The sequence below is a fragment of the Pelecanus crispus genome, chromosome 3 (genome assembly GCF_030463565.1).
Source record: "Pelecanus crispus isolate bPelCri1 chromosome 3, bPelCri1.pri, whole genome shotgun sequence".
In the NCBI taxonomy this organism is placed as follows: domain Eukaryota; kingdom Metazoa; phylum Chordata; class Aves; order Pelecaniformes; family Pelecanidae; genus Pelecanus; species Pelecanus crispus.
Genome location: NC_134645.1, coordinates 46,678,143 through 46,701,078, shown reverse-complemented (window position 1 = coordinate 46,701,078; position 22,936 = coordinate 46,678,143). Strand labels below are relative to the sequence as shown.

At 54.4% G+C, this 22,936-nt stretch overlaps 1 protein-coding gene across 2 annotated transcripts; it reads left to right on the top strand.

Moving 5' to 3' along the window:
- The first annotated feature begins 4,130 nt into the window (after positions 1-4,130).
- Positions 4,131-21,326, top strand: TMEM63B (transmembrane protein 63B). Of its 2 annotated transcripts, XM_009486434.2 has the most exons (23): positions 4,131-4,307; positions 4,942-5,021; positions 6,843-6,881; positions 10,524-10,614; positions 11,450-11,487; positions 12,272-12,414; positions 12,687-12,738; positions 13,027-13,135; positions 13,656-13,726; positions 14,539-14,619; positions 14,755-14,878; positions 14,968-15,101; positions 15,249-15,386; positions 15,632-15,785; positions 16,054-16,160; positions 16,972-17,058; positions 18,472-18,537; positions 18,677-18,839; positions 19,007-19,112; positions 19,266-19,433; positions 19,575-19,690; positions 19,928-20,008; positions 21,101-21,326. In XM_009486434.2, exons 1-23 carry the CDS (start codon positions 4,131-4,133, stop codon positions 21,263-21,265), a joined length of 2,490 nt encoding a protein of 829 aa, XP_009484709.1. In that variant the 3' UTR covers positions 21,266-21,326. The 2 variants fall into 2 exon arrangements, with proteins under 2 accessions (XP_009484709.1, XP_075563162.1); XM_075707047.1 differs by lacking the exon at positions 6,843-6,881 and having other exon boundaries at positions 4,281-4,307.
- Positions 21,327-22,936: the final 1,610 nt, after the last annotated feature.

Sequence of the window (22,936 nt, the reverse complement as noted above, 5' to 3'; positions counted from 1 at the left end):
ATGTGCCTTGCCTCTCTTGATGCGCAGGACCTTGTGCTGATGTTAGCATCTCAGCCCAGGCAGAGCCGAGCTTGCCCTGTGCTACAGGGCTCAAGGGGAAGGAGGGACCAGGAAAGGCACCTTTAACCATGTCCTGGTACAGGACAGCCTGTGTGGTCACAGGAGCTCTCTTACCTGTGGTGGCAGCATAGGTGTAAGGAGGCTCATTCCCCAGAGGCAGGCAGTGGGATCTGAACAGAAAGCTTTGTAAAACCATCTCTGCCTTGGGTGGAGGCAGGGCATCAGGTATGTATTTGGGGAGGGGGGCAGTTGTTGCTGGAGAAGTCCCCTTCTCCCTCCCATGCTGCCAGAGGGGATTTCCTTTCATAACTGGGATGTATGCTGCTGTGCCACAGGACTGTGCTTTGCTTAAAACACTGCAACCAATGTCAGCTGTCTCCAGGACCAGGCCTGCACCTTGCAGCACGGGACACGTTGCAGTGTGCCCTGCCAGGTCGAGGGTGGGGACAGAGGGTCCCCTGGAGCGGCCTTCTGCAACCAAGTTGCAAACAGAGCATGAGGATGGAGGTATTGTCAGTCCCATGGGTTGTGCTGTGCCTGGCAAGACCAGCCAGCCTCCTGCTCAGCCGATAGGCTCCTGGGATGAAGGATTCTAGGTAGGTGCTGTTGATCGAGCCTGCAGAGGTAGTCACCAAGCTTTTTCTTAGTTGCCGAATTCGTGTTGTGACCCCAGAAGAAGCTGGGCACATTGGTGGGTGTGACTTGAAGTGATGTGACAGCAGGTCGCCTCCAGCCTGCTGCTGGCTGTGCCTGCAGCTGGGGGAGCTGGAAGGGTAGAAGTGCTGCGGACATCTCTGCAAGCTTTCCCACCCTTCCCACATACCTGAAGCACCTCTGTCTCCATGGGGAGCCCCTTCTTGTGCTTACCAGCCAGGTGGGAGATTGCATACCTAAGGATGGTGCTGACTGCCGCTATGCCACCTGGCTGGGCTGATGAAAAGGCAGTGTAAGCCTTGGGCATGTGCCACAGCTTTTCCATTACTGGCTGTTCTGACTGGGTTACTGGAGAGGCTAGGGAGGTTTATCTCCAGCCTGTCCTTTAGGCTTCAGAAAAAAATGCATCTCTGGGACCTGTGTCTGAAATGTGGCTTAAATTACCCATAGGCTTGCAAAATTTGTCTTGAACATGTGATGGTTTGTATAAATAATGGTTATGATGGGGTCATGGGCAATGTGAGTTGTATGAGCCTTGTTTCATTTAGAAAGATGACCAGAAAATGGGACTATAAAGCATGCAGGAGTGAGGTAAACAGTTTGGTCTCTGCAGAGGAAAATCATACTTCCCTGATCTGTTGCAAGTCTTTCAGTACTTCAGTAAAATAGTAGGTAATATTCAGCCAGCTTGTGTAACTTGCTTGGGTGTTCTGAAATTCCTCACAAAAGACTGTTAAGAAAACTGTCCAGTGGAGGAGATGTAGAGTCCTGGATCAAAAACTGGCTGAGGGTCCACAAACAAAGCCTAGGAGTGAATGAGGAATTTCAGTGTGACAAGAACAGAGGGATGAGGTCCTTTGCTATTAATGACCCAGAAAAGATAATGTGCAGCAAGGTACCCAAAATATGCCGATGCCCTGGAGTTGTTCAGATTTGTCAAGATGAAGCGACTCCAAAGTGATGCTGTGTGAAGTGGTGTGAGGTGATGAGAAAGCAGGTGCTGAGAAGCATGCAGCTGGGTGTATTGGAAGGAATGATTTGTTCTGGGACATGGCTGGCTTCTAAATTAGTGTGGCTACTCATGGCAGCAGCATTGCGGGCTGGTTACAGAGATGCTTTTCCTCAATACGCAAGGATGTCATTGGAGAAGTAAATCATGTTCAGCTGCACAAGGAGTAGCATAAGGAGAGGTGCTGAGAGCATCAGGATGCTGTTCTGGCAGTCAAGGTCATTTCCCTACCCAGGATATCGTATGCAGTTCTGGTCTCTTTTCCATAGGGTCAAAAGAGAGGATTTATTGGGGATGTGCAGTGAGAATGGTTAGAGCTAGAAGACACCTCGTGTCATGGGAAGGCACTTAACAGTAGTGAGCTTAGTAGGTCTAGAAAAAGCAGAGGCTTTTATTCTCTGCCTTTTCTCACTATGCAAGGAGAACTGAAGGCTGTGGAGTTGCAGTGGGATCATAGTCTTTTACTCAACATCTGGAACTCATTGCTCCAAAATACCATTTACAACCTAAAAGTTTACAAGATTCCCAAAAAGAGGAATGAGAGGTTTTTCTCTTTGCAATGAGTCCATCTAGGCTGGCACTCTGAGGTAAAAACAGAGGGGTATAACTATTGACGGTCTGAAGCGTGTGACTTTCATTTGGTGAGTCTTATCCCAACATTTCTTCCCATACATGCAGTGGAGCTTCCAAGTCTCTTGTTAATTCATCCAGGGTGAATTATCCTGCCTGGCTCCCCAGCTGGTTCCCAACTGTGATCTCGTGGGTTGGCTTTCTTCTCCTGCTTTTCTACTCCCTTTTTCTGCTCCCGACAGCCCTGCTCCAGCTCTGTACCTGTGAGTATCTCTTAACAAGCTGCTTGGTGGCTTTTCCAATTCGGCTGACCCCCCTCAATGCCTGTACTCAGCTGGGCTTTTGCTCGTTGTGGTGCCCTTTGTCATCAGTGCTTCAGCTTGTTTGCTGGTATGCATCCATACCAGCTGAGCTGGGAGAGATCACTTTGAAGCTGAGCTCTCTAGGACACCGCAGCAAATGGTTTGGTAGTCATTATCCAGCCAGTGTTGTGCTGTGATGCTGATAAATCTCTGCAGCCAGGCGGGAGATTGCCAGGATATACCCGCGAGCTGGAGGGAGGAGCCGTGCGCTCTCTCTGCTAATGCCACCATCCAGCACGGAACTAGAAGGACAGGGCTGGTGGCAGGGAGCATCTCTGGGACAAGAGGCTGAAACCAGCACAGGGCAGTGGTGGTGGGTTTCTCGTGCTTTGGGCGAGCAACGGCTCTTTTGCCCAGCCCGCCAGGAGGGCATTTCTGGGCTTGGGTAAGCAGCCCCTGAGCATTGGCCAGAAATGATGCTGTGCCAGCCAGCCTTTCTGCATGGTACGTGGTGGTATTGAAGGATTTGGGGTGGTTGGTAGGTGCTGGCTAAGAGGGATGGTTCAGGGATTGGCAGCCTGGGTAGATATTCCCATCTGTTATTGCTGCTTCCTTCTGCAGCTGATGGGGTTTTCTCTCCCCTGTTCCACAAAGCAGTTGTGTTTCTGCTGTCAGTTTGTCATTTCTAGACCATGCTGGTGATACTCAATTTGCGTTTATCCATTGCTAGCATGGTCTTCTCTCTGTTTCCTGTGGAGCTACTCTGCACAGGAGGAAGACGACACCGCCATGTCCAAGCAGTGATGCTGACCCGAGCCCGGCTGCAGGTCTTGCATTCAGGGAGGGCACTGAAATAAATAAAATATTTGACCAGATAAATAGTAGAGCCTAAGCCTCCTTTCTGCCCTTTGCGTGGTTGCATCTAAATGCATCCAAGTCAGAGAAAGGGAAGAAAAGAAGCAGGGGGTGTAACCAGCTGCTGATGGGTGCCCTGGGAGCTGGGGGCTGAGGCCTGCAGTGAGTGGAGGGTGGTGATTCAGCCTAATAAAGCTAATGGAATGCAGCCAGGCAAAGGAAATTGTGGGATCATGATGCAGCGACTGTCCTGTAGCAGTTTGTTTCCATCATCCAGACGTGACTTCATGTCCCTACCACCCCACCCTTTCGTTCTTTCCTGTACCTAAACGTTCTCCCTGCTGAGGGGAAGGGGCTGAGACACTCTGTCTGTGAGAAGGAAGTGCACCTAAATGGCGTGAGAGTGGGGGAACAAGGAAAGGAGCTCTAGGATTGTGCATGGTGGGACCACAGCTGCTGAAGCACCCAGGCTCTTCCAGCTCCTCCCAACATCAGCAGGCTTCTCCAGATGACCTTGTCCCTGGACACTGGTTCCCAGGGAAATCCTCTAGTGCAGAGGAGCCTGCGGTAGCAGGCAAGGTTGGCCCCTAACTCCAACAGGGCTACGCTGTCGTCCGGCTGGTGTGTGTCTAACCAGGCCTTTCTCTCCTTTCCCCAGGGAAGACGATGAAGCTGTAGAGATGCTTCCCTACGTGATTGCCACCCTGGGCTCAGCAGGGGCCACCTGCAAAGCCTCCACATGCAACAACAGCACCAAGGACTACTGCTACAGTGCCCGCATCCGCAGCACTGTGCTGCAGGGGCTGCCGTTCGGTGGGGTGCCCACCGTCCTAGCCCTTGACTTTATGTGCTTTCTTGTAAGTGTACCTACTGTTGCTTCAGCACCTTCTCCCCTAATTAGCCATGCAGGGAGGACTGTGGCTGGGTGGTTAGAGTTGAGGGCCCCAAATGCTGTCCCAGACTTTGCTGCTGGCTGACTTTATGGCCCTGATCGCATCCCATAGCCACTGTGGGCTTAGCCGCTATTGACTTAACTCCAATTCCACTGCACTGAGCCCATGGAAAGGTGTTGCAAATTTTCCTAAGGACATGGGTCAGGGTAGGTCAGTCCTGCATACCAAAAATCCTGCTTATGATGCCAAGTCCCTGCATCTTTACCCACCCAAAGGCTTTGCTTGTTCCTCCTGAGGAACTGCAGGACCACAGATGTTGTAGCCATAATCTTGCCTCCTTGGGACCTGAGGGCCTTTTGATCCTGTGGCTAACTGAGCTACTGTATGTTGCATCCTGGACCTCTGCCTCCCACAGCCATCCAGATAGTCTGATTTTAACAGCCCTGGGGAACTAGTGCTGTCCCATGGACTCAGTGTGCTGTCAGCTGAGCCATCCTGTCCCCTCCTACCCTCCCTGTTCCCATGGCTCTGCATGCAGAGGACAAGGATGGAGCTGGACAATGCCTCATCTCACAGCTCCTCCTTTGCTCTCTTCCAGGCACTGTTGTTTGTCTTTTCAATTTTGCGTAAAGTTGCTTGGGACTACGGCCGCCTGGCCCTGGTGACTGATGCTGACAGGTAAGTGTGGGAGAGGGGCAGGAAAACAAGGCACAAGCGGTACTCTTCTTTGCGGTCAGGGCAGAAGGGATAAGTCCCCTTGCATGTGCTGGAGGCAGCTGGGGAGGAATGGCAAGCATGCCAGTCATATCCCCTGAGCTCCAGGAACAGGAAGAATCCCCACTTACCAGCTTTTTTTGCAGCATCCTTCTCCAAACATAGGGAGTGGCCCCCACTGGCTGCATATCACTTATGGTCCCTACAGTGACAGAGATGTTCAAGGGCCCTTACAGAGGAACAGCAGATGGAGGGGAGGGAGGAGAGAGGAGAAGAGGTCACAGGAAAGGTGAGGCCTGCCACAGTGAAGGCTTTGTTAAGCCTCTGAAGGTGTCTTTGTGGCTCTGCTGGATGCAGTTCTTGTTAAGAGCACTTGAAAGTGGTAGGCTGCATTTCCAGGTGCAGTACTGCTGTGCTAATGTGAGTTTAGCTTGCATCCCAAGTGCTGCTGAGTCGTCCGGGTATGGATCCTTCCTGCCTGATGCATTCGTGGGCTACAGTGTCTGCTGGCAAAAGTTGGAGCCCATTGGGGATGGCAGCTCCACAGCAGAGTGAGATGCTATTCTCATTTTTGCTGTCAGCAGCAGGAAGGACAATAATTATTTTCCAGGGCAGAACAAGGAACTCTCCTTGATTAAGCTAGAGGGGTTGTGCAGGTAGTCTGGCTCTCTCCAGGAGTGGTTTGCTGTGCCCATGGTTGCTCTGTCACATGCTGGAGGCAAAGTGTGGCTTCTGAAGGCTGGCTGTGGTAGGTTGTTCTTCCACTTGATCAGCTTCATGAGCTCATCATGCCCAAAGGCTCATATGGGTCTGAGCTCCAGCCTCTTTGGTTCCTTTGGCGATACAGATTCAAGCAAACTGCTCTTGAGAACTCCGTGCACAACAGTAGAAAGAGTAGGAGTTGTTTTCTTCCAGCACCAAAACAGGAACTCTCCTGCTTTGGATAAGTGGTCCTGGATAGTGTTAGATAAGCAGCTGTGTCTCTGTGGCTCCTCTGCCCCTCCTTTCCTGGCCTGGCTGGGGAAATCAGCAATGCAGGGGCATTGGGGGAAAGTGAGAAGGGAATAGCTGTATGAGGCCTCACTGGGGAGAGGGCAGCAGCTCCTTGGGGTTAAGCCATCTGGGCCCAGGCACTGGCTGGTAGCCACAGGGGCTGCATAGTTCTGGTCTTCAGTGGGGAGAGAGGGCTGACCCTTCTCGGAGGTGATGCTTGAGCACCTTGGGTGCGAGTGGGAGCAGGGGCTGTAGGCAGGAAGGCAGAGAGGTGCCAGGTGTTTGGCGACGGAGAGCTGGTAAGCATGGGGAGAAGAGACAGCATCGCTGTGGTAACAGCTGTGGATCACCAGGACCGGGATCCCAGGGAGCCCCTGCTGCTTGGCCCTTGGCAGGGTGGGTTGAACATTTTGGGAGGTAGGAATGTAAGTGTGTTGGCTGCCTGGGTGGGGAGGAGAGGCATGGAAGGGGAGCTGTTCTGCCTGTCCCCATCCCTCAGGAGCTCCCCTAGATGCCCACAGGGTGGAGCCAGGTCACCTTCACAGTGAAGCCAGCTTCCCGTTAGCTGGCAGCAAAGCATTCTGCCCCTGGGCCGGTGGGGGCTCGGGGTGGTTGTGGCTTGGGGCAATGCTGGGCTCTGGAAGGAAGGTCTTCTCCAGCCTGACCATCGGCAGGTTTCTCTTCCTCAGGATGGTGTGGAGCCTTGTTGGGTGCGTAGCTCCCTGCATCAGAGGAGACCCAGCACCTGCTCCCATGGTTGTAACCTCTCCCTTTCTGTTTCTGTGCCCCCAGGCGCCGACGCTGGCAGACGGAGCGAGAGGAGCGGGAATAGTATGTTGTTTTTTCAGGGTCTTGTTTCTTCTCTCTTTCTTGCTCGTACTCTCTCTCTTTCTCCTTTTCTCTTGCAGTTTTCTGTCTTGCTTCTGAACTAATCTAAGTGGCTGGGAGTTTGGGCTTGGATTTGTGCCTCTCAATGGATTCATGCTCTTCTTTTTCCCTTCCTTTGTGTCAGCCACTACCACAGCTGGATGCACTCTGGTTTTCCCTTAGTAGCCCTTAAATGCTTCCTGAGGGCAACAGTGCTGAGGAGCTCCTAGTCGCAGCCAAGGTGGAGGGTGCCACTTCACATACCCTGCTCTGCCTGCCCATGTCCAGCTATCCTGCTTTACGATGGAGAAAATAAACCCAGTTGCCTGAGCCCACAGCATGCTTGGGTCACCCAGGCGCAGGGGAGCCTCCTTTGCCTGGTCCCTCTCGTGCCAGGGTGCCACGAGTGCTGTTCACCAGCTGCAAGGCCAGGCGGGTCCACGAAGAGGGTCTGGCAGGCAGTTGCAAGGCCTCTCTCTTTGTCCTTCACCACATGAGGCTGCCAGGACTAGAGCAAGTGTTGGCTCTTGGGGTCAACAGTTGGGCTCTGGAAGGAAGGTCTTCTCCAGCCTGACCATCGGCAGAGCCCTTGCTACCCCCAGCTGGCAGCATGTTTGGCAAGGCAGCACCTTTGTCCCTTCTCTCTCCCCCTGCAGAAGCAAACTTCCTGCCTCAGTGTTTCTGAGAGCATCCTCCAGCACCTTGGCCTGGCACTGCCCATTAAGCACTGCCATGGACCCTCCCTCCCTTCTCTTTCATCTTTCTTGCTGCTTTTATGCCTAAGACAAGAGCATCCCCCATGCCTTGCTGACTGGCTGGGTGGTGCATGCTGTAGAGGATAGTCAGCCAGCAGGACAGAGCCTGCGACAGTTGCTCCAGCCAGGCTGACGCATGTCTGAGGCCAGGTGAGCAAGCTGCAGCCTCACTTCTCATATGCCGTGACTTGCAAAGCAGGTATCTGCCACTGCTACTGCCTTGAGACGGTACAGGAATGCTCCAAAGGAGTGGAGCAGTCAGTGTGGTAAAAACAGAGGAGGTGGTAGCTGTGGTACATGGCACAGATGGGACACCTTGCTCATGCTTGAGTGCTTCACTGGTGGTTGGCTCTGCTTCAGGTGTGTCTGACAACTTTTCACTGCTAACACTTTGGAGGGGGAGTAAGGCAGAGGTAGCATAGCCATCATGTTCTGAGGCTTCTCAGAGGGGCCACCTCAGTTATCCTCACAAATGCTCGTGTCTCTCCAGGGAGCTGCTTCTTCCCACTCCCATTCTTCATCTGGGCTTGCTGGAGCTCTCTGCTAACCCTCCCAAACCTACTGCTTGAGCTGGGACGGTGTTGGTAGCCATAAACTTCCAAAAGCCTGTGGAGCTCAACAAGGAAACCTTGTCCTGGCTGTGGTCCTTCCAAGGCTGGTGGTACCTTCGCATCCCAGCTGTTCTCTGTGCTGGGGTGCAGTGGCACGTGGTGGGTTAGGGATACATGTATGCTGCATGGTGCTCCCAGCCCTTGAACGTGCAGCATTGCTCTTGGTGCAGGAGGACATCCTCCTCAGATGTGTCCCTTTGCCTGAGAATCAGCAAGTGCCTTTGTCCTGCCCCTTGCCAGGGCTTGTGGTAGCCATCAGCACTCTTAATCGGTGATTCAGTCTGCACTGGGAGATCGTGGCAACCCACCTGCTCCTCCATGTGTAAAGGCAATGATCACAGAGCCCTGTGGGGCTTGCCACCTATACAGCCACCTCCTGCCTTGCACCACAGCAAGCCCTTTCCACAGCATACCAGGTCTCCCCTCCCTGGAGCCTGCAATTCCCTTGGCCTGAGGCTAGCCATGCCTTGGACCCCATCCTTTTCCCTCCCTAGCAGGGCTGGCATCAAACCTGGGGCAGTGGGCAGGGTCCCACCTTAATCTTCTCGCTTTTTAGGGTAACCTTGCCTCCACCCACTTGCTAGGTTAGTGCTATGCTTTAAAAAGTCTCCAGCTAGGTGCAGGTGCTGTTGGAGCTCCCTCTTCAGCTTCCCATCTTTGGCAAGGTTTAGCCCCCTCTGTCTTCTTAGCACTGCTGGTCATCCTGATTATCATCTCTGCATCCTGCTGAATGGAGCTGAGTTAGCCTGGTCATCTCATAACATGGCACTCCGTTGTCCCTTCCAGCGCTGCTCTGCTCTGCGCTCTGCTTTTCCAGTACCAAGGAGCCAAAAGCACACCATGTCATCGTGCTGAGCTCTCCTCAGGGCTGTGGACAGCAGAAATTCACCCTCGCTCCCTGCACCAAGCTGCAAGGCCTCTGGGATTTTAAAGGGCTGAAGGTCCAAGAGCTTGGTCAAAACTCGCTCTGTCTCTCCAGCAGAGCAGAGTGTTGGGCTGTGCAGTCGCGAGGCTGCACACCACTGTCTAATCTGCACTCCAGTAGTCTCATGACCTTCAGCTAATCTCCTTTCCCCTTTCTCTGCTGCTTCCAGCCAGGGACTCAGCAGGTGCTGCTCCGCTCTGAGGGAGGCCACATGTCCCATCCTCTTTCCTTCGGCAGTGTCACAAGGGTCTTTGCTTGTTCTCCTTACTGTAGTGTCATCCACCTTGTCTCTAGCGCTTGTCTCTCAGTTGCTTCTTCTCTGGGTTCTTGTCCATCTGATCCTGCTTGAGCCTGTACTGGTTACAGGGAGACTGTGTTTTCATCTGTTTTTTTTTCCTTTGCTTCTAGCTTTCAGATCAGCCATCTCTCTTCTTGCACCTTCAAGGTCCTGGGCTGCTGTTGTCATCTCGCAAGAGCTATTTAATTTAGGTCTCTGGACCATTTTCTTGTCTCCTTTGCCAGCTGCCCTCTGTCTCCATTTGTAGCGGGGGCTGTTGTCTGCCTCGGATGCTTCTGCTGCAGGTTCTTCATCTAGGTCCCTGCCTGCATCTGGAGTAAAGCGATCTCGGATATTCACCTCTCTTGCTTTCCTGCCCTTTAGCCTGCGGTCATTCACTTCTAGCTGCCTGCCCTGCTCCTGCTGGAGGGATTTCCAGGTAGGAGGCCCAGCTGAGGCTGTGGAGCAGGCTGGGCTGAGCCTGGCTCCAGGCAGCATGGCTCCCGGGGCTCAGCTGCATTCCTCCTCCTCCTGGGATTCCCTGCACTGAAGCACTAAGGGTGGGGAGGACTGGTATAGCCGGGAATGTGGCCCACCAGACTCCCAGCCCTCCTATTCCCTGATGAGTGAGGCCCTACAGGGCGGGAGCTGCTGCCAGCACCTCTCCAGAGCACTGGGGCTGCTGCCTCATGGCCACACAGGAGCCAGAGGGGCTGTGGCACCCTCCAGTTCCCACCTCCTCTCCTCTGTCTAAGCCCTGCGCTAAACAGACCTCATCTCTCCTCCATGGCACCTCTCTCAGAAGGTGCTGAGCGAGTGGCATCCACGGTCGAGCCCATGGGGGCTGCTGAGCTCAGGGTGCTGTCTGAGGAGGGGTTTCTGCTTACTACTACCTCTGCTCTCTGACCTCATCTCTCTCCATCGTGGGGCAAACTGACCTGAATTAACCTCTGATCTTCTGGGTGCTCTTGGTTCCTGGCCGGGCTGCCTCCTCACATCTTCTAACTTTCTCCCCTCACCTCCCGCTTGTCATTTTAGTGTAGCCTCCGCCCTGCACTCCGACAACCATGACCGCTACGAGCGCCTCACCTCCGTCTCCAGTTCTGTGGACTTTGACCAGAGGGACAACGTGAGTAGCAGAAAGAGTCAAACACCTTGCCTTTGAGTGGCAAGAAGCCCACAGCTTGTCTGAACCAAGGGCTCTTCAGAAGCAATACAGTTTTCCCATCCCTGGACCTTAGGTTCCACATTTTGTAGTGTGTGGTGTGGTATATAGCTCAAGGAGACATAACTATGTACCTTCTAGACATGTGCTAGGCTGTACACCATGTGTACACATGTGCTGTACATCCCTGTGGCTTAATGGACAGCTGTCCAGCCCATCATCTTAGCATTACGAACAATGCCAGGCTCCTTGCACCGCTGTCTACCTGTACTGCTGTTTTCCTCTCTAAAAGAGAGGTGTGGTTCAGTAGGATAACAAGGTGTGATGGATGGGTGGTGAAGCTCCCAGAGGAAATATTCCTCCCCCAGGTGTCCTTTGAGGAGCACTGGCTTGGCCCAGTCTGCCTTCCCAGTCCCTGCAGAGCTCCTCTTGTCCAGGATGATGGCTAAAGTACCTGTATGGTGAATTTTCTGGGTGTCCCTAGGCTCTGGACAGCTTCCATGCTAGCCAGGAGCCCATGGGTTGCCTGGGAGGCTGAGCTGCCAGTTAGTAGGGGGCAACCACATGGCAGAGTCCAGCCTGTGTTGTGCCCTGTGGAGTAGCACTGTCATCTCTTTCACCTGGGCCCATCCAGGGCTCTGCACGTCTGGGTACTTGTGGTTGGGCCCCTTCCTGTCCTGAGCAGAGTCTGTGGAGGTGCAAGGACACCAGCCTGGTCCCCTCCTGAGCCTTTGAAGGAGGGAGCAGGGAAAAGGGAGCACAGAGTGACGCAAGACCCTCCCGTCTTCTTTCTGCACAGGGTTTCTGCTCCTGGCTGACAGCCATCTTCAGGATAAAGTAAGTGCCCCAGGACCTGCACGTAGGACCCACGTGGGGAAGAAGCAGAGGGTAGTGCAGGACATTGGGACACCCAGTGCAGTACAGCTGTGTGAAGTCACTGCCCTTGCTGCAGCCCCTTCTCAGAAGAGCACAAGTAAAGTGTGCCCCCTGGAGAGGACAAGCAAAGACAAGATCTGATAAGGAGTCCTAAAGTGAAAACTAAGGTCACACAGTGAGTCTGTGACAGAGAAGAGCCCCCAGCCAAGGTCTCCCCTGCCTCAGTCCCATCTTGGAATCGCTGTCTGTTGCTCTGCAGAGATGCTCCTCTCCCTGGGACTACTGATAGGGGTGCTGCTGTCCAAGGAATGACTACGAAGGAGGGACTGGAGGATGCAGGGAGTCACCCCCAGCCTGATGATGCTCAGGAGTAGTCTCCTAAGCATTTCTTGGCTTCAGAGTGCTTTGGGACAGTGTCAGCCATCCTGTATCTCAGCAGGGAAAGCAAGGTCACCCCAGAAGGATGTGAGGTGGGGTTTGCATGGGTCCAGCTGCCCGTCCCAGGGGTTGGAGGGCAGGGGCATGGGGAGTGCAACTGCAGTAAGCATTGCATGGGCAGGTTTCTGCCCAGGCCAGTTCAAAGCTGCACTTGGGGATCCCTACCCAAGGCCTGGCCACAGCTCTGTAGGGCAGAACTAGCAGTGCTGTGTGTGTTCAAACCAGGAGGGCAGCCATGACCCTGTGCTTTTCTCCAGCACTTGAGGGAACATAGAAGATTGCCTGACTGCCTTTCTCTCCCTGGCAGGGATGACGAGATCCGGGACAAGTGTGGGGGTGATGCGGTGCACTACTTGTCCTTCCAGAGGCACATCATCGGGCTGCTGGTGGCCGTGGGCGTGCTGTCTGTGGGCATCGTGTTACCTGTCAACTTCTCAGGGGACCTGCTAGGTGAGAGCAGGGAGCCTCTGGCTGGGCTGGGGTAGCTGCTTTCAACACTATGGCCCAGACCACCAGGGAGTAGTGAAGGGCAGGATGGGACTAACACAGGCAAACCCTGACTCCTGTCCCACTTTGATCATGGTGCATCCAGAGGGTCATCCCGGGCAGCTTGCGTTTTAGGGTGTGTTCTGCACATGAGATTCCTGCTGTATCCCACCCCAGTGGTGCTCTGTGTCACTCAGTATAACTGAACATGCCTGTTTCTGCCTCTTTCTCTCTAGAAAACAACGCCTACAGCTTTGGGAGGACAACTATCGCTAACCTAAATTCCGGGTATGTGTGGGCAGGGGTAGGATGGTTAATTAAGGCCCTCAGGGTATTTTGTAAATGTCCACTTGCTGCAGAGCCTCACCTCCTTGAAGGTTGCATTTCTGCCCTCGCCATGAGGCTACTGTCCCTGCTCCAATTTTCAGGCTGAGCTCCTGGAAGTTGGTTGTAGGGCATGTGGGTGGCTGTGCCGGTTATGCTGCTCATCGCCCCAGCGCCTTCAGGGCCTGGCTAGTGATATACAGGGTTGTAGTGGCAACCTTGCATTGACCTTTGTGGTCTCCCTTGTGACAGGAATAACCTGCTGTGGCTGCACACGTCTTTTGCCTTCCTGTACCTGCTGTTGACGGTATACAGCATGCGCCGGCACACCTCCAAGATGCGCTACAAAGAGGATGACTTGGTGAGCGGGATCTGGCCGATCTCCCAGCCACATTTTCCCATGCCCTTCTGTCAAGTCAGGTGGCCTTGGAGAGAGTAACGAGCATCCTGCTTCCCACAGCAATTTCAGGCTGTCTTGTTTTGGCTGTTCTTTTATTCCTCCTGGCCAAAGGCAGATCTCCTCCAGAGCAGCAGTCCTAACTGCCTGTGGGGAAACAGGAGAGGTCTGCACTGGGTGAACATGTGCGAGGGACCCCATGCCTTCCTCAGGGGTTGCTCCAGCTGCTTTTGCCTTCTTCGTTTCTTAAGGCTACCCCCTGTTTCTGTTCAGGCAGCTGCAGTGTAAGCCCCCAGCCTGTCAATCTGCTGTGCACCAGGATGCCAACAGCTAGTGGAAGGATAGGAGACGGGGAGCCCTGGGTGCTAGAAGTGATGGGGCTGCCTTTTCCCATTGCTGACTCAGGCCTTGGGGGGTTTTGCTGCAGTCCGGTCTTTCACATAATCCACACCTACCTGCTCTCTCCTTTTGTCCTTCCTTCCAGGTTAAGCGAACTCTCTTCATCAATGGAATCTCAAAATATGCTGAGCCAGAGAAGATCAAGAAGCATTTCGAGTGAGTCTCACTGTGTCTCTAAATAAAGGCTGCTCTGTAACGGGGATGCTTTTTATTGGGGTAGTGCTAGTGTTACCTGAAGTGGCAGTAATACATTGAGAGCAGAAAGCTAGTCAAAATTGGTGAACACTCTTATTTTGGGCATCTCAGTATTACTTTTCTGGGTAAATTTTTATCTAAATGTGCAGTGTCCTTGGGTCACGCCCAGCTATCTCTTGTGGAGCCATAGCAGGTCAGTGTGGTAAGTAGTAGACAGAGCATGTCCTGAGATGTAGTCAAGTTCAGAGACTGAGATGTAGGCAGGAAGTGCTCAAGCAATGACTGGTCTGTTGTGCTGCTTCTTCTGCACTGATCATGGTCCTTGTAGAAAAGTGTATTTTTCTTTTTAATAACAACAAAAAAAAGTCCTCTTCCCTCAGGACCTCAATGAACACAGGGTGTTTAGAAGTACCATGAGGAAAGGAGAAATGCTTTGTACTCTTTGGGAAGCCTTCTGCCTCTTTCTGACCCCAAGCCCTATGGCCCATGAAGGCAGAGGGGGAGTGTGGGGTCAGAGGGGTGTCACCCTTGCTGCCACAGGGTGAAGTCCAGAGAGGCTCCTTGTGCCAGAGCCCGGAGGAGGTAGCATTTGCTCCATGTGTTGCTTCCGTTGTAAGGGACAGCCTGCAGGCTCCCTTGATGCCCCCAGCAAGCTCTTGCTGTGCACCCTGATGCTTACCCTGGGGCAGGACAGAAGTCTTGGATGCATGAGGTTTGCTTGAGGGTACAGCTTTTGGTGCTGGGTGTGATGAGCTGGTGCTTCCCATCCACAGGGAGGCCTACGCCAACTGCACCGTCCTGGAGGCCCGTCCCTGCTACGATGTGGCCCGGCTGATGTTTCTCGATGCGGAGAGGTAACACCTGGTTTGGGAGAGAGGGCAGGGTGGATGGGGGCTGTGGGCTTCCCCTTGAGTCTGATGACATGGGAGCTTTTTCTGAGCCGCCCTCTTTCCTTCTTTCCTTCCTTATCTTCCCCTCTCCTGTTTCAGGAAGAAAGCTGAGCGTGGGCGAATCTATTTCACCAATCTGCAGAGCAAAGAGAACACGCCGTCCATGATCAACCCCAAGCCCTGTGGCCATCTGTGCTGCTGTGTCATCAGGGGCTGTGAGGAGGTGGGGGGAGAGCTGGAGGTGTTGGGCAGAGGGATGCACAGGGGCTTGGGTCCCTGGGTCTCTGCTCTGACCCCTGTCCCCTTGCCCAGGTGGAGGCTATCGAGTACTACACCAAGCTGGAGGAGAAGCTCAAAGATGACTACAAGAGGGAGAAGGAGAAGGTGAATGAGAAGCCTCTGGGGATGGCCTTTGTCACCTTCCACAATGAGACCATCACAGCCATGTGAGTACAAAGGATCCTGTCCTTCCCTGGAAGGTGATCTCTAGCAGCTCTCCCCTTAAATCAGAGGAATGCCAGCACTAAGGCATCCCCCCTTACTTGTCCCTGCCAGACCTCTGTGTCAGCATCTCCCTCTCTCTTCTTCTCCAGAATCCTCAAAGACTTCAATGCTTGCAAGTGTCAGGGTTGTGCATGCCGTGGGGAGCCCAGGGCCTCCTCCTGCAGCGAGTCCCTCCATGTCTCCAACTGGACAGTCACTTACGCCCCCGACCCACAGAACATCTACTGGTGAGCAGTTTTGTGGGGAGCCTGCTCATGGGAAAGGAGTGCATCCTCCCTGTCTGCTCCTCTGGAGTTGCTGTTGAAGCCCAGCCTGGCTGAGCTAGAGGTCTGATCTGACTTGGAGGGGGAAAGCCTTGGGCTGGCTCCCCAAGTGCTGTTCACACAGGCTGGGCCGTGGTGTGCATGTGAGGCCTCGGACCTGCCCTTCTCTCCCACGCAGCCATCCTGATGCCCTCCTTCCCCTCTCCCAGGGAACACCTCTCCATCCGGGGCTTCATCTGGTGGATCCGCTGCCTCGTGATCAATGTGGTCCTCTTCATCCTCCTCTTCTTCCTCACTACCCCTGCTATCATCATCACCACTATGGACAAGTTCAATGTCACCAAGCCCGTGGAGTACCTCAATGTAAGGCCTTTAGAGATGGGTGCAGGATGGGTACCATGGGAACCACCCCGAGGCACAACAGCCCCTGCAAGGGAGGAGCTAGGGAGAGAGATTATCAGCATTACCCAGGTCCTGTCAGCCTGACCGGGAGGCAGGTGCTGAGCCTGGCCAGGGTGCAGTGGCAGCTGTGGTGCTGGGGACTCGGCATCAGCAAAAGCAGCTGTACCTGTGGCTGGCATGAGAGCTGCCACACCATGTAATACACAGTCTCTTCTCTGCCTCGTTACAGAACCCCATCATCACACAGTTCTTCCCCACCCTGCTGCTGTGGTGCTTCTCTGCTCTGCTGCCCACCATTGTGTATTACTCTGCCTTCTTCGAAGCGCACTGGACCAGGTAAGGACAGCCAGCACCTGTTCTTAGTCATACCAGCGTGCTGCCTGGCCACTAGACACTTCTCACTGATGTAAAGGTTCTGGCTGGATCCTTCTGCCTGAAATCCTGTCTTCCACTCCAAGCATGGTGTTATGTTGCACCTCTTGGACACCTGGGGTCTGCCGTGGACAGCTGTTCTGCCAGTCCTTAGCTGTTGTTGTGCAGCATGGTTGTCTGAGCAGAGCTTGATGTAGGTCTACAAGAAGAAGAAAGCTGGGAGGAGTTGGGGCTGGTCTGTGTGAGGAATGCTAGTGAGGGAAGTCTTGACTCAGGTGAGCAGGCAGGGGTGGTGTGCCTGTACCCATGTGTAAGTCATAGCTTTTCTAAGGGAAAATCACCTTAGGTGCTATGGCTTTGGGCTGTAGGCAAGGTGTTTGAAGTGCAGAGCACTAGAAATGTGCTGCTTGTGAGGCGTTTTCCCAGGAGGATGTGCGATGTACGCTTTGTTTTCTGCTCTGTGTTGCAAAGACTGGTGGGGAGGCTGTTGCTAGCTCTGAGGATTGCAGGACAAGAGAGATGATTGCAGAGAGTCCTTTAAAGATAGGAGGTCTGGGAGAGCCTGTGAGACAAGGGGGGAGAAACTGGGACTCGAGAACAGGCAGACCTCGGACACACTGGAGGGAAAGGGGGCATATTCATGTACTAGTCGTGGACAGGGTGAGATTCAGATTAGACACCGGGAGGTGCTTTCTGATGAGAAAGCAATGGAGTTACTACTCCTGGGGCTGGTGGGGTGACAGTGAAAGGTCAACAGCTTCCTCTCTGTCCTCAGGTCTGGAGAGAACAGGACAACCATGCACAAGTGTTACACCTTCCTCATCTTCATGGTCTTGCTGCTGCCATCACTGGGCCTGAGCAGGTAGGGCTGGAGCAGGGGGAAGAGCAAGTGGAGAGACCTGGGACACAGGGAGGGTTGAGGTGCATCCCTGGTTCTTCTCCTACGCTACTTCCTTTCCCCACTGCACAAGTGCAGTGGCCACTGTCCCATTGGGGAGGTAGCATTTAGTTCTGGTTGGGTGGCCAGGCCAGACCATACACGGTTGGGTCCTTAGGGGTTTGTTGAATCAATGTGCAGCCGCATTGACATGTGCCTTGGTGTTATGAATAATGCGGCAAAAACTAGTATGGTTGGTGAACGCATGTGAAAAGTCTGCTCAAGGTCTGCTGGTGAAGGAGGCACTCCCCATCTCTGCACAGTGCACACACCAAATTTTGCACAAAACTAGTGAATTCCCTGTTTGAGCCTGAACTGAGTAGGTTGCACTGCTTGGCTGGGTGGAATTGCTATGTGTAGGCTGCAGAAATACTGATCCATCTGGATGTGAGCCCCAAGTCTTCCTGTAGGGGTTGTAGAAATGTCCTGTGGCAAACAGTGGTGCATCAGCTGCCAGCCATTGGCATGGGCTCTCAGCACTGAACAGTGGCCAAGTAGGGAAATAGTGTGAGGAAGGAAACACTGGGAGGTGGGAGTGGGACAGGGGGTCCTTACTGTGGTAGTGAGTTACTTGCACATTGCAGGGTGGGCAATCTACACCCCCCTAAATTCAGGATTCGGGATGCAGCCCCTCAGTGGTGAAGTCAGGCAGCTCCTGAGAATAGACGAACCCTCTGATAGAGGCAGAATAGCCCTTCATCCCAGTGGGTGACTACAGCAATGTTTCCCAGCCAGATTAAAAATGCCTTGCTGCATATAACCTTACAACCTAGGGAGGTGAATGCTCTTGGAAGGTTGCATTTTGACCAGATACCGTTAAACAGACTGTGCTTCCAAGGACTCGGTCCCCCTGCTGTTGCCTCTGGAGCTCTGTACTCCACCAGTACCCAAGGTACCAGAGGGTTGGATGGGTTTATATCAAAAAATCAGAATTGAGGAAAATGGAATTTGTTTCTAAGGGATTTTTTTTTTTTTTTAATCTCTGTGTTGGAGGTTACCTTGTACCTAACCAGTTTCTTCTGTAGAGTCAGTCACCTGTTCCTTGCATGGATGTTGTGCCCAAACAGAGGGAAGAGGATAATACTTTACTGATAGGATCAGGGCAAATGGAGAACACCACACGTGAGAATGGGAAGCTTTACATCCCTTTTTGGGTGCTGCACTGTTTTTCCCAGTGTCTGATTTACATAATTGCTGGTGACACATCCCAAGAGGGAAGAAAACCGTCTGTGGTCAGAGCTTTGGGTCCTTCTAGAGCAGCTTCCACGTATTTGCATGTGCATGTCTGTCACTGCTTCTGACTGTTCCTCTTGTCTTCTTGCCCTTCCTCCCCCACAGCCTGGATGTGTTTTTCCGCTGGTTGTTTGACAAAAAATTCCTCGCCGAAGCTGCCGTGCGATTTGAGTAAGTGGAGTCGGCCAGAAGGCCCTTCTTTGCAAGGGGGGGAGGTTCCTGTTGACATCCAAAAGGACTGGGGGCTCCCAGCTGCTGCCCTGCAAGTGGGGAGCACCTCCTGCAGCCTGCTCTTGCTGTGCCTCCCCAGATGTGTGTTTCTGCCGGACAACGGGGCCTTCTTCGTCAACTATGTCATCGCCTCTGCCTTCATTGGGAACGCCATGGACCTGCTGCGCATCCCCGGCTTGCTCATGTACATGATACGCCTCTGCCTGGCCCGCTCAGCCGCTGAGCGGAGGAACGTCAAACGAGTATGTAGCAGGGCTGAGGGGCTGGGTTGTGGCCTTCACCCGGGGATGGGAGTGCTGCGATGGGGCCCCGATGGGGCTCGCCCAATGCTGTGTGTACAGCTGGGTGCATTGCATGCCCCCGCTGAGCTCCTGGGGTCATGCTGATGAGTCTCTGTGCCCTCTTGCAGCACCAGGCCTATGAGTTCCAGTTTGGGGCTGCTTACGCCTGGATGATGTGTGTCTTCACTGTGGTCATGACATACAGCATCACCTGTCCCATCATCGTCCCTTTTGGTAAGAGATCCCCCTCGGCCCCCCTGTGTCAGAGGCTGGGGAGAGCTTGAGGCGGGGAGGCAAGAAGGGTGGGGGAAATACTCCCTGTCAGCTGGAGGCACTGGGAAAGAGGCTGATTACCCTCTCTGCTGGCATCCCTCCCCTCTTTCCCAGGGCTCATGTACATGCTGCTTAAGCACCTGGTGGACCGATACAACCTGTATTATGCTTACCTGCCTGCCAAGCTTGACAAGAAGATCCATTCAGGGGCTGTGAACCAGGTGGTGGCAGCCCCCATCCTCTGCCTCTTCTGGCTTCTCTTTTTCTCTACCATGCGCACAGGTGAGTGTTGGGCTGGGATGCCATCCCCTGGCCTCCTACAGAAACGCTTCCCTGGCTGGGCTGTGGTCCTGGCAGCCCCCGGCCATGGGGCATGGTCAAGAATTCCTCTGACATGGCCACTCTGGTTTTCCTTTGCCCCAGGGTTCCTGGCCCCCACTTCCATGTTCACCTTTGTGGTCCTCGTGATCACCATTGTGATCTGCCTGTGTCATGTCTGCTTCGGGCACTTCAAATACCTCAGTGCTCACAACTACAAGGTGAGGCGGAGTGCTGGGTCGGGGCGCAGGACCCTTCCCCTCGGGAGCACAGCTCAGCTGCAAAACAGCAGGGGCTCTGCGGGGGGGGTCCCAGTCTGCTCTGTGGCAGAGCCTCTCAACCCTCGCTTTACAGAGGGGATGGTCCCAAGGCTGTCCCTGCTGCCTGTATGCTACTCCTGTGGTGGGACAGCAGACGTGTTGCCCCAGCAGTCTCTCAGTTTCTCCTTTCCTCTCCAGATTGACCACACGGAGGTGGACACCATAGAAAACAGGCAGAACGGGAGACCTGCCACCAGTCTGCCGGCTCCCAAATCAGCTGTGAGTCCCTGTCCCCACCTTCGTGCCCTGGCATGCTCTTTACCTGGGTTTGAAAAGAGGGAAGTAACACCTGTAGATTTTTTTTTTTTCCTTCCCCTCCCTGTCCAAGTACCTCATTCCTCACCTCTCTGAGGCAGCACCTGGAGTTGCCCAGCAAAGGTGGGAGCCAAGCATTGGGCCCTGTGCCACTTGCCTGAGCCGGGTGATGAAGTGTAATTCCACACACACACACGCAAACCCCTCTTTCTGCTGCTTCCCAGACACTGTGCCTTTACTTTCTGCCTCTCTCTTGGCCAGGAGAGTAAATCCAGCTGGGTCAGCCTCCCTTCTTCTGCATCTTTGAGTACTTGCCTATCAGCAAAGGCTGTCACCTGCTGGGCTGGTCCTGGTGCCAATGCAAAGGGGTCTCTGTGGGCATTGCCTTGAAGGCCTTGAAAGTGCTTTGGGGACTCTCCCCTCCCCTGCCCAACTCAGATTCCAGAGTCAGTTTTCTGAACCTTCTCTTGGGCTCACTGGCTCTATTCCAGCCATTTGCTCCCGCCATGAGATGTTTGTAGCTGGGGTCTGTGCAGAGCTGTTCAGGGGAGTACATGCAGAGATGAGGTAAAGCAGAGCCTCCTGCTCCCTTGGAGTAATCCAGGCTCCTTTCCAGTTTCCATGTACCTGAGGGCAGCAGCATCTCTCCAAAAGCATCTCCAAGATTTCCCTGTAGGAGGCAGGCACAGCCTCAGAGGGACACATCTACCAGCAAAAAAGGGAGCACAGTCTTCCAGTCCATGTGAGCTCCAGAGTGCTGAGCAGCCCCATGCTTGCCCAGCCCCAGCTCCCTGGGGGTGCTGCCTGTCCCAGGATGCTGGGGTTTGGCCAGAGCTGTGCTGCAAGCACCTCCACTGTTGCAGGGCCAAGCCAACCCCGCTTTTACCCCCTCTCTTGGTACATCCCATGGAGTCTAGGCCCTTCCTGACCCTCCAGCATGTCCCCACGCTCAACCTCTTGCATGGTGCTGTACCTCTTGTGCTCTGCTGCCATGAGAAGCCCCCCAGGCTTATGTGTGTTTCTGCTCTCTCCCCACCCTGTGCCTGGCCCTGGCAGAAGTACATCGCCCAAGTGCTGCAGGACTCCTCACCGGAGGGTGAAGCAACGGAGTCAGAGGAGCAAGGGTCACAGGATGAGGAGCTCATCAATGCGGATGGCATGAACGACACGGATTTCCAGTCGTGTGAGGACAGCCTGATAGAGAACGAGATCCACCAGTAGGGACCTCGGAGGGAGGGAGGGGAAGGAGGCCCAGGAGCGGGGCAGGCTGTGTGCACAGAGACCTAGGGAGAGGCACCCGAGGGTGCTGGCCGCTGCCCTCACCTGCCCGTGCCCCGGGGCCACTGCCTTCAGTGAGGGCAGGGGCCTTGCCACAAGCTCTCCATTTCCCTGCCCCTCCACCCCTGCGCGGGCCGGCAGCTCAGCGGGCATGCTCTTTACTAGCTACCTTCTTCAAGGTGTCCCCAGACCCCAAAACCCCAGGGGCTGGGGAGGAGGGGGGCTGTGATGCCCACAGTGCTGCTCTGGACCTGCAGGGAGGAGGAAAGCCGGGTGCTTTGTGGGGTGGAGCGCAAGGGGAACCTTTGGGGGTTCCTCAGCAGGCCCCTCTGTCCTCCATCCTCCTGGCGAGAAACACTAATAATTTATTAGATTTACAGGAAGGTGACAAACAAAAAGCTTTAGTTAGTGTATCGGAAGTCCCCCTAGGGAGGGGGGTGGTTTTTGTTGCACCTTCTCCCCGTGCCCACGTGTGCCCTTTCTCAATCCCTTGCAGCATCCCCGTGGTGTGACGTGCCAGGAGCTGGGCCAGGCATGGGGGGTGGTGACAGAGACCTCCCCTCACGCGGAAGGTGACAGCCTGGCCTTGTGGTCAGGGGTGGCATCGCCCTGGGGAAGGGGCGCGGGGCTGGTGTGAGCTGTGCAGCCCCTCGCAGGGTGAGGGGTGCTGAGGGCATTTCTCATGGGCAGGAGGAGGCGCTGGCAGCCTCTCCCCCAGGTCCTGTACCCTCCTCCCCCAGGGGCACAGGCAGGGGATTGCAGCATCATTAAGTGGCATTTTTTTTGCACATTTTACTCCCCTTTCAAACAAATCAACCTGACCCCTGCGTAATACAGCAGGGTCAGTCCCAGGGGTGGGGGGCCTGTGCTGGGGTTCTCCTGGGTGCTAGGGAGAGGGGAGAATGGGTCCTGGATCGCAGGCCCTCTGCACCCTGCGGGGTCGGTGCTGCCTGGTTGTGACGGAGCTGCCTTCCCTGAGCTGCCGCAGGGTCTTCCTCCAGCTGAGGTGGTTGGAGAGGGAGGGAGCCCTGGGAGAGCAGGCCCTGGGAGCTCTCCAAGCAAGACCACCGTCTTCAGAAGCATGAAAGCCTCATGGGGCTGTGCCGGCTTTCTTCACCTGCGTTGACTGGGTGTAGGATCCCCTGGCATCACCCAGCCTGAGAGAGGGGGGCAGTTCGTCCCCTACCCCTGCCCTTGCCCCCTCCCTGGTGATAGCCGTGTCCCAGAGGCAGGCAGGGGACAGGATGGATGGGAGAGGTGGACTGGAGCCCCTGGCACCTGCAGGGAGGTCTGACTTTATTTAAAGGCTCTTTGTGAGGAGGTTTCTGGTCAGGATCAGTTGCCCTCAATTGCTTCCCCCCTCCCCTTGTGTAAAATGTAAAGGAAAATAATAAATCTCCCTGCTATTGAGCTATATTTATTTCCCTCAACCCCCTGCCACGACCCTGTTTGGTGCTCATTGCAGACACTACCACCCTCCCTTTGCCTGTCATCTGTGGGTGCTGCACTGGCTCGCTGGGGCCATGTCCTCCAGGGTCTGACAGGGCCGGGTGGAAGGGGACAGTCATTTAACTTTTCAATCACCCGTGCTGGCCCTGGAGCTCCAAGCACTTT

What these genes read in the sequence shown, in the direction of transcription:
- TMEM63B (XM_009486434.2), top strand. Translation starts at nt 4,131, where the DNA reads ATGCTTCCCTACGTGATTGCCACCCTGGGCTCAGCAGGGGCCACCTGC. An exon ending in CTGGTGACTGATGCTGACAG is followed by an intron (nt 5,022 to 6,842) that starts GTAAGTGTGGGA and finishes CTGTGCCCCCAG; the next exon opens with GCGCCGACGCTGGCAGACGG. An exon ending in GAGCGAGAGGAGCGGGAATA is followed by an intron (nt 6,882 to 10,523) that starts GTATGTTGTTTT and finishes TTGTCATTTTAG; the next exon opens with TGTAGCCTCCGCCCTGCACT.